Source organism: Varroa destructor, unplaced genomic scaffold (genome assembly GCF_002443255.2).
Source record: "Varroa destructor unplaced genomic scaffold, Vdes_3.0 BEIS01000004.1, whole genome shotgun sequence".
In the NCBI taxonomy this organism is placed as follows: domain Eukaryota; kingdom Metazoa; phylum Arthropoda; class Arachnida; order Mesostigmata; family Varroidae; genus Varroa; species Varroa destructor.
In genome coordinates this window covers 37,898,554-37,908,926 of record NW_019211457.1, presented here as the reverse complement: position 1 = coordinate 37,908,926, position 10,373 = coordinate 37,898,554, and the positions used below count along the sequence as shown (strand labels likewise).

The following is a 10,373-nucleotide window of genomic DNA, read 5'->3' as shown; positions in this document are numbered from 1 at the left end:
CGAACCGTCTGTTTAATGTTCCCCTGTCACCTGATCGCGGCCAACGTACTTGAATTTAATTGATTAGTTTGTTAACGCTAAATCTGCCGACACTTCTTGTCACTGAACCCGATCAAAACAAACAACTTAAAAAGAAATTATTATCATTATAATTAACTGTATATTCTCGATGGTATACAGTTTAACGGCAATGAAGTAACGTTTAATTATATAAACTTGTAAAAAGTTTCCAAGGATTGAATTGATGCGGTAGTGGTAGATCAAATATCATTGATTCCTTGATAGCTGTCCTTTGCAAACACGCCTTAATATAAAATTCATTTATTTCTATAATCTTCTTCATGTATGTTATCAATGCATTTTATTTTTAGATCATCTATACATAAACTCTCTGAACAATTTCTCTGAACTCCGCGTTGACTGAAATGGACGCTGCGCACGGTGAAACAAGTGCCCCAGTTTGTAGAATACTGAAGGAGAATCTACTTCTGTAGATAAACTTTACTGTAGACAATTCGTTTTTGTGATTTACCTAGCTTAAGTGGGAACATTTCTGAAAAAACTAAACACACTGCGGCGAAGCCCATGCAAACTCTTTTTGCTTGAACAGAGCTACATAAGCATAAACTTAGATAAAACATAAGGCAAAAGTAGTAAGCATAAACTAAACGTTAGTGTTAAGAAGTTACGCTAGTCGTCAAAACTTTCATTTTTTCCTCGGCAAGCATTTATTAACCAGCATCATGCAGTAACAGAAAAAGTGTTTTAATACCAGTTCTTCATACAAAATTCGGTATGTAGTAACAAGGGACCTTCAGTCCTTAAGCAAAAACAGCGCCGCTTTAGTAGTAATAATTCAATAACAATAAATATATATAGATATACATTTATTCATTTTGCTTGTACAAAAATAACAGTTGTTTCAAATATGAACACAACTTTATCTATTATCATGTAGCAGAACTGAAGGCTTCACCTTTAGAGTACAATTATAGATCAATTTGGCTGAATAAGAATACTAAAGAAATAATCAACGTACGACTCTCTTGGGGCCTAATAAAGGTAGAGAGTTGTTACCATTAATTGTAAAATGACATGTTGTGTAGAATGAACTCCTGTGGGCGTTGTTTATTAGGGGCCCTATCACAATGATTACAATTATTTTGTATTGATAAATTACAGTAATTTACTACAGTTGCTCGTGTTTGTGACTATTTGTCTTGATTATGATTATAGTTATCCTCATTATATGATATTGTTCTCGGCGTACAGCATCCACAAAGGGTTGTAATTCCCTATTTATGTTATGTGCTCTGATCGTACTTACTTCAACTTAAACAACTTTCCTAACAGAAAGCGTTATCTTTGTCGTCGAACCAAGTAAGTATAACTAGTAAAGTTTGAGATTCCTTATAGTCATAAGTACCGACGCCGTGAACACAGCGAGATGTTCACATTCCAGCACGCGACACATACATACATACGTACACATACAACACATACAAACATGCGCATAAATACATGTGCGAGAAATTCCATTCACCCAGAAGTACATACGTTGTCTAGGTGGTGACTACGAAAACGTCCTTATCATTTCAGTAGAGTTTCTATGCGAGGATCATTTACATAGATTTCATTACTGGTAAAAGTGGATGCGCCATCATTAGTTACGGCCGAAATTCATTATAATACGTAAAAGCAATATTTAATAAAAATAATCGTAGGCCCTTTTTACACCCTGCTTATATGAATAGCGCACGTTAACCTCGTTTTCGCGAAAACAATTCGCTAAACTTTGTAAAACAAGTTTTCATCCAACGGCAGCCTGCAGAGGGATAACAACCATTATTTTAATTAGAATCCTCTCTGCTTTTGTGCAGCGACAAATTCCGGGTAGTCTATATAGCCGTCTCGGTTCGTGTCATCCATGTCCAGGATTGGATCAATCATTTGTTGCAACTCTATATCGTTGAAAATTTTTGTCGTAGCGTGCCCGTTTACTCCACCAGGACCTGCCTGGCCCGTAGCAGGGTTTCCCTGGGTGGCCTGAAATGGTGTTAATATGACCTTGAATAAATGATTGAATCTATCAATAAACATTCTGCTTTCATAAAGACAGAACCTTCAATAAATTTAATATATGATATGAACTATATGCAAAGTATTGCTCTACCTGTTGTCTACAGCCCTGAAACAGGATCACGACACATTGAATTGAAAGCTAAGCTTTACTCAGAGGTATGTTTAAATATTTAGGTTAAGTTTCTGACAGTACCCATCTCTACATGTAATCTGGGGCAGCAAAAGTATGTAGAGCAATTTGCTTATTCAGAATTAATCGGTTAAACCATTTTAAGACCAAACTGCACGTTAGGTGAATACAGACAGTTCATTTTTGCGTTTGTTTTTTTTTATTTAACTTATACCAGCTTTTCCACTGTGTTTGTCACCAGCAATTTCGTTTAATTTTCTCTATTTGTAGCTTATTGAATAATCATTGACCGATGGCAATGTTACTTTGTGCTACTAGTTCGTGTGTTATTACTACCTGTAAGTGCTTATGCTCCTCCACATGCCAGTGGATTAGGGATTTGACGAGTTCGAGTCCATCGAGTCTGTTATTGTCGTCATTGTCATGGAGTTTGAAATAGTGAAATTGAAGTTCCTCTTCCGTCATTTTTGATAGGTCCTGCTTGTCGCCTGAAGGAATACAGGTAAATAAAAAATTGGAGATGCAATGTAATCATAAGGCACCGTATTTGGAATTGTCTATACGCTATCCTCTACCAGCTTTGGTGTAAGTTCACACGCTGTATAAAAGCTTAAGTACTCATTTGAACAATTAAATATTGAGTGATTAAATTTTCATTCTGTAACCATAAAAAGAACGATTGCTTCGTCTGCATTTTAAGTACTTCAAACCACGAAGCAGCTAAGAATACTTCGGTATTATTATGTGCAAATTTACAAACAGAAGAGTAAGAGAATATTTACCGAGAATTTCTTGCAGGTGTTCTTGGATATGCTCCCTATCTTGTATTTGGGTTTTATCTCTTAGCATATTCCCACCCTGTGAAACATGACCGCCAAGTTGTGGGTGACCCATGTGCGGTGCGGCGCCGTACGCTCCTGCCGGATGATTAACTTGCTGAACCATCTGTCCGGATTGCATTCCGAACGCTTGCTGAGGTTGGTTCAGGTGCGCTTGACAAAGCGTCCACAAAGACATTAAAACAGCTGTGATACACTGTCTGGAACTCATTGCGCTCGAAGGTTAGGCACGCACGACAAAATAATATTAGTTATTCTTCACTCTTGCAGTCACACACACACACGCACGCGCACTGCGATAATAATTTTCCTAACCTACAATTTACTCATTAGAAGGCGCTGCTAAACGATCAGTTTAATGCTCAGCTATCCAATGGCATGAATACCTAAAAACAATGCTGTGTTACAGGTGGTAAAATCGGCAAAAAGCAGACGTGGACCTGGCGTCTGCCAACCCAACTAAATGAAGAACTGCCTAGGGACTAAACTGAAGACTAAATGAAAGGGCGAGCGGTCAGCCACAACAGAAAACTTCACGCGCATAAGAAATATCATAAAAATGACGTTTTGCCGATACCGCGTCAAAAATATTTGGGTAAATTAGTGCAATAACTGGGGCAGTGTATAATACCTGAGTACGCTAGTAACAGGTTACTACGTGGGCGTCAGTGATATAGGATGCCGTAGTCTTGTGTCCGAAGGTTTAATGGGTCACGAAACGAATTAAACCCGCCGAACTTACTTTGGGACCGCGACAACTATATTTCTAGCTTCGAAACAGATTCTTTTAGAGTTCCAGCGTAATTTGGACGTCATGTGCCATAAGAAAACGTGACCGTCTATAGAATGATATGAATCATTAATCAAAAATTTAGATTCGAGGCCTTCTGACCGTCGCTGAGTGAGTGAGATTGCAAAACAATTTGTGAAAATCGCTGAAAACAGTAGTTGTCAAGAATTCGAAAATACACACAACACATGATTTCGTTGCTCGTTGTACACTAATTTCGTGATTGACCAGTAGACATCAGTTAGGTAGATTCGCAAGTTGTTAGTGGCAGTCTAAATTAAGTGTCTGTCTTTTAAAAGCACAGATACATGCGAAGGTTACGTTTATATCCCTAAGCGGCAATAAGCCCAGCGGATTGCATCGTTTGTATTACCAGCTGGTAAGATCAAAACCCGTTATTTAAAACAAACCATGATACACAAGTTCTACGTTTTACAAATTTCAAATCTTAAACTAATAAGCGGTACTTCTCGATTTTCACAACAGGGTCCTCAACTGTTGTGTTATTTTCTGTGTAGCCAGTTCCGTTTTATGCAATAAATACGTCTGTCCGTTGCTTTTCTTTATTTTTAAAAGAAAATAGGAAGTCAGATCAATAAAAGTAATTTTAGACCCGTATAAATATTCGTTAATATAGTTTGTATTTTATTTTTTTTTCGTAGGGGTGTGTGATAATGCGACTTAACGATTATTACTCCCGTCTTCATAGAAGCGACAGGTGAGGTATCCTAAGTAAAGGTCATGCAATTGAAAAAGCCATACTACTTATTAGAAACGAAAGTATGGGAACCTTAACCTTACCTTGAAATTAGTTCAAGAGTTAGCTGAGTTGAATAAAAGAAGGTGGTTTAGTACCTTGATATAAGGCTCGATCAGGCCCTATCTGAAACCCCACTTGAGGAGTAGATTGTGGAAAAGGCTACCTTGGCCGCATAAAAGCTCAGCAGATTGATACAGGAAGTAGGAGGAACGTATGAAAAAAAGAAGAAGCTATTTGTCTTAGTGGTAGATTCCATAACTTTTTATGCTGCTACTTTCGAACAAAGGCTATAAAATTAATAAGGAATAAGGCCAGCTCAAAGGAAGCTTAGTGGGTGCTCACTTCGAATTAAAAAGCATTCCGAACTGCTTAGATCATAATTACTATGACTAGGTTTCTTAGGACATCATAAGCAAGGAGTGCGAAGAAATGTTCAACGATCAGATGCTTATACGAAGGGAAAACTAGAAAAAAGCAATCGACAAGTTGCGACAGAAGTGGGTAGGCTCAATCGTAATTGCTGCCTAGATTTTGCAGGCTAACACCGGAATCCAAAGACTGATACCCGAGGGATCTCACAAACTGACTTATCATTTGACCTAGGTCCTAACCGGCTATGAATGAAGACCCAATGAAGTAACCCATTTGAAGCTAACACCATGGTGGGTCGGATATTTCAGGGTGAGTAGAGCTGGACAATAATTCCCAAGTACTTGGTGAAGAATATGAGGCCCGAAGAAGATCAAAAACGAACACGACAGAAGGTTTGCATTTAATGAAAAAAAAATTTTCCCCCACAAAGTCGAAGTAATTAATTAAAACAGACATTGATAAGGGCCAGGATAAAAAACACTCGCTGAAGCCCCATATTACAGTCGCAAACACCTAGAAGCGAGACTGATCATCCATAAACGTAATTTACACTGTTATTTTTCAATAAAATGAAATTAGTTCAAATTAAACTTCAATAAGAAGCTTTATCTCAGATAGAAAGGAGTTCCATCTGGAGCACCTACATAGTTTGAGGACAATCTCACAATGATAGGTTGAGTCGTGTATGACGTTTGCATTCAATCAATTGAATCCTATGAACTATATTTACTCGAATATTTTCCATCTTTTCTAACTGATAAAATTAACCTACATAACAATACTATATTGACCAAAAAGCCGCTCGGTGACTTGTGGTTGAACCGTATTCAGATTTATTGTATATAGCAAAACTATTATCAAAGGGGCCATAGAGATCCAAAATAACTTAAAATGCCTCCTAGTTACATTATCTAGTACCAGTATTTAACGATAACGACAAGGAATATGTTAACCTATAAAGATAAGAATATAGTTTGCCGTTGCGAACAAGATGCCAGCAAAATACATGGTTATCTCGCGCTGCTAGAACTGCATCCACAATGTCAATTAAGAAAACTTAGGTGTAACTGTTAGTATTAGCATTTATTATATATATATGAGCCGTATCCTCTGCAGAAGTTACTCTCTTTTGTCCTTGTCGCTCTAAACTGAGAGCATCTTTCAGATGCCCAGGTGACCTGGATGTTTTTGTCTTTCCACTAAATTTCGTCGCCGCACACCACTCCGCTCGCTTTTTGACATTAAGGGAACGTATCATCATCCTCTTCAGCCAGCTCTTTCGCGTACTCCATATCCTGCTGCTCACGCTCACGTCGTTCCTCAGCTGCAACAATATCAGTTTATTATTCAATCAATTACATCAACCCTCAATTCAGCCTAGAAACTAATACGCATGAAACCATAACTCGTACAGTTTTCTAAGTGCGAGCAAACCGTAAACCTTGCACAAAATACTCTCTAAAGACTACTGCCAAATGATATCGATGAATCATTTACGAATAGCAAAGATTATAGGAAACATTAAAAAAAGACGAACTTACACAGGTAATCCTTACCGTAAACAAGTTTACGTTTTTCAATATTTTCATACGTACATCTCACGAAGATAGTCTACATGAACGCATATGAAGTCATATAATTGAAATTACTGGCACACGAAAAGCAGAGCACAAAACAGCACACGGTATTTGGAAATAATACACACTGATGGATACATTTTTTGGACACAACTAGTTTCTGCTGTAAATTCGCTACATTACACTACCCATAGCAAAAAAAGTTGCTAGAATCCTTACCGCTCTCAAGATCTTTATTATAGCTTTTTGGTGGAAACCGCATAGCTTTAATTGACTGATTATGGATGTCGAGACAGAATGAAATCCGTTGATCAAATTGGGACTGTGGCTCGCCTGTACAGTAGACGTCGATATTTTCGGCACTCTGCACATAACCCTTATCATGGTCGATGGTGGCCTCAATTACGCCATCTCGAATCGCTTTGGCTACTATAAATTCGGCATCCTCAGCGGAGCCTAGCTGCAGTTTTGCTGCGACATCAGCCAATGAGATCCGCTGGTACGAGAGGTTAATCATGCGCACTCCAGTTTTAATGACATTGTGCCGTAGTCGAATGATTAGGGTATAAGTGTGGTCGGCCTGGAACCGAGCTCCATAGCTCTCTAGAACCTGGTTGAATAGGCCGAGGTTTCCAGTTCGAACTGCCTGCGTCAATTGGAAGTAGGGCGCAAGACTTTTTCGTAGTGCAGGTTGACGGAACGTCGTACGATCAGGGATGTCACCAAGAAGAAGCTCGACTGTAACGGCGAGCTTGTAGACTGTCTGCTTGAAACCGAGGGCCGAATGTTGTGGCGCCTTACGAATAGCCTGAAGAAGATTTTTGTGAGCGTCGGTATAGTATAGCTGGATAGCCTTAATACAACCAAGGTAGTACAAATAACGGGCCCATTCATTATTCGACGCCATCTCTGGGAAGGTCACCTGATGAGGACAAAGGTTTCGACATACGCATTAAACATCGGTATTGAAATACTTCAAAAACACACAACTTTCAAAACTACTAATTGTTGGACATTACCAATGTTGTACATATGTGTACAAGTAGTCACTCCATGATATAATTAGCCGCCAATTAAAGATTGAGACTCTTACCTTGGACACAAGCTTAGCAGCTTGTTTGAATAGAGAGTAGTGGAGATAATTTCGCATCAAACAATTAATTAGAACAGCTTGACCCTCAAAGTCTGATCGAAGTGTGGCCGTCCGCAGACGCTTTAGTAGAAACCTATTTAGAAAAATAAAAGAGCTCAATCAGCTAGTGTATAGCACGGCTAAGTACAAAACTATATGTAAAACCACAGTACTTCTCTCAACTGTTACTTTTGTGATTGGATTGAACACCAGACAAACAAATACTTTTAAGATTCATAAAATCCACTAAACCCACCCGCGAATCGAAGATAGGTTTCCATCAAGTTCGTACACCCGGCTGTAGTAGAAGTATGTTTTGGCCGCCAACAGATCCATACTGCGGCGGGCGCTGTGTGCTTCTACTTTGCCTTTGAGAAGTTCTGCACAACGAATTGCGCGCTCCATGTTGGCGCTCTGGGCCTTCTCCAGGGCATCGATCATGTGGACCAGTAGAAGAAGGTGAAGGTAGACATCGACTTCTGGAAGTAGAGCTAGATGGGCACTCTTTTGCGATCGCATCCTGGAATTGTTTCGTACGATAAGAGGCACAAGGTTCAATATGGCGCATGTATGGGAAGAAACGTCCTACTTACAACACATTTTTGCCATTTAAGTCAGCTAGCTTCCCTTGTACAACTGAAATCACATATCTTCTTCTATGTTTACCGATTCTGGGCTGCGTCAGTGTCATCAGCATCCTCGGCATCAGACGCTACAAACGAAAGGAGCACTTCGCGATGCATCTTATCGTGCGTGTAGAACCCGTTAATTGTTTTACGTAGAAGCTTTGAATTTAACTTTTTACGTGTGGCTGGCAGAAGCCGAAGGATTCGTAGAATGAAACGAGATTCTTTCTGTGCAACGGCCTTCTGTATGTGCGCTGTGTGTTCCTTCAATTCTGCGAACATAAGAATATGATAGTAAGAAATGAAGCCATAAATTTAAACTATAGGCGGACGTATGTCATATTAATTTGCTTCAACTGTTAAACACGAAGGACACATACTGTTTAGATCGGCGTTTATAGTTCATTTACCTCTTACCTCCTATACCTATGCTAAATCGTTTAATTTTTAGCTGATTAATAACATAACCATTACTTATGCAGCGAGTGTAACGTATACCCCTTTTTTTGAGGTATAAATATATTGTCAATTTTGACGTCTGCTTACCATCGATAGTGGCTGCCTCTGCATCCTGCGTTTCCTCTGGAACCGATGCAGAATCCACTTCCATTGATTCAACCATGGTGATGACGACGCTTCACAAAAACTGCAAAGGGTTTAACAGGCGTTATACGATTAACCAGATATTTTAGTTCTCACATGTTTTTTCTAGTTTAGAATAGTCTACTAGTTTTTTTTACGCGCCATTTACGAGCCATTCGAAGACCTGCCCTTATTTAACTCACATATTAGTTGTTTCAAAAATGTAGACATTGTGAAACGAATGCTTTATTATGATGACGCATTTTTTTTTATTATAGAGATTCTGCTTTATTACAATATTTATTACGCGTATATTTAAATGCAGAAATCCTGTTTTAATATGTACGGTAATTATTTGTAGGCAGTTCTTTTACGCAATAGCTCATATCTTTATAAATATAACTAATCGCTCAAATTGTGTTTATATTTTGCCTAGAGTCATCAATGAAGCGCCACTTTATTTGAGGTAAATAGCAGTTGAGTTTCAGGCAGAACTACACTGCCTTCATGCTTAGAAACATTGTTAAAAGCTAGTCTTAAATTCACCAAATTAATGTTTGAACGCATTATGCATATAATTGTATTGTTTTCAACAAAAGAGTCAAAACAGATCATGAGCGTTGACTATCACCGCGCACTTCCTCAAGTACAGAATATTTGTGAATTTCCAAAAAGCCAAGTCCACCTTCTAGGATATTTGAAACATTGCAAGCCGGCGACAATACAGAATCTGGAAGTATAAGCTTAATTATTTGGCTCCCTGATAAACACGTCCATTAGTTGCCCAACTATTAAAAAACATTCTGGTGGTCTGGAGGAAAGGCCAAGGTAATACCTATCTTCCAAATACTATGAATTTGTCTAAGTCAATTAACGTTCACGAACATTGACATTAAAACATGTCGAAGCGACAGTTATACTGTACTTCATGAAAAAGTGGGTCGTTGACAAGCCGTTAATGCCGGTCGCACAAAAGGTCTCAACTATAGGTATGTACACGTAAAATGTATGCCAGCAACACATCGTGCTAGTTCGCGGTACCGAAAGTTGCTCCCTATGATAAAACTATGGCTTGAGCATCACCTCCATTCGTTACTTGAAACCAAAAACTTCTCCAGGGAGAGATAGCACAGAGTTCAAAGGATGCCTACCCGTGCCGATCATCTGGGACAAGTGACATTGGAGCTTGGCATTCGAAAACGAACATAAAATCGCTATTACAGAATTAGTTCGTTCCTAGACTACTCAAGAAGTCTGAGCGCAAAAGAAGACTCGTAGTTTATCCCAATCATGTATGCAGAAGAGCTTTACGGACAGTAGAAACTTACACTAATTTCTCACTGTAGAACACCGAAAATGTGCAATTCACCGAGCAAATGATAAAGCTGATCAGATGTTTTCAAAACATCGAAACCACTCAGCAGACGATGAGGTGGCAGTGGCAGCCGATACAGATAGGAAAAGCCGCTAGCAGCACTTTGGA

At 38.9% G+C, this 10,373-nt stretch overlaps 2 protein-coding genes and 1 long non-coding RNA gene across 5 annotated transcripts; 1 reads left to right on the top strand and 2 right to left on the bottom strand.

The window, feature by feature from the left end:
- Positions 1–870: 870 nt before the first annotated feature.
- On the bottom strand, positions 871–3,832 carry LOC111250029 (uncharacterized). Of its 2 annotated transcripts, none has more exons than XM_022804629.2 (4): positions 3,683–3,832; positions 2,995–3,266; positions 2,549–2,700; positions 871–2,046 (listed from the first exon to the last, which is right to left on the bottom strand). In XM_022804629.2, exons 2-4 carry the CDS (start codon positions 3,260–3,262, stop codon positions 1,855–1,857), a joined length of 612 nt encoding a protein of 203 aa, XP_022660364.1. In that variant the 5' UTR covers positions 3,263–3,266; positions 3,683–3,832; the 3' UTR covers positions 871–1,854. The 2 variants fall into 2 exon arrangements, with proteins under 2 accessions (XP_022660364.1, XP_022660363.1); XM_022804628.2 differs by lacking the exon at positions 3,683–3,832 and adding an exon at positions 3,438–3,573.
- Positions 3,833–4,079: 247 nt separating this feature from the next.
- On the top strand, positions 4,080–5,887 carry LOC111250030 (uncharacterized). The gene is made up of 3 exons (XR_002673170.2): positions 4,080–4,220; positions 4,504–4,559; positions 5,205–5,887. It is a non-coding gene; the product is annotated as an uncharacterized LOC111250030 (long non-coding RNA).
- A 150-nt stretch (positions 5,888–6,037) lies between these two features.
- On the bottom strand, positions 6,038–10,373 carry Rpn3 (regulatory particle non-ATPase 3). Of its 2 annotated transcripts, none has more exons than XM_022804686.2 (7): positions 10,219–10,373; positions 8,855–8,954; positions 8,349–8,580; positions 7,939–8,202; positions 7,644–7,776; positions 6,770–7,472; positions 6,038–6,297 (listed from the first exon to the last, which is right to left on the bottom strand). In XM_022804686.2, the coding sequence occupies exons 2-7, from the start codon at positions 8,928–8,930 to the stop codon at positions 6,215–6,217; spliced, it is 1,491 nt and encodes a 496-aa protein (XP_022660421.1). In that variant the 5' UTR covers positions 8,931–8,954; positions 10,219–10,373; the 3' UTR covers positions 6,038–6,214. The 2 variants fall into 2 exon arrangements, with proteins under 2 accessions (XP_022660421.1, XP_022660422.1); XM_022804687.2 differs by lacking the exon at positions 10,219–10,373 and adding an exon at positions 10,042–10,186.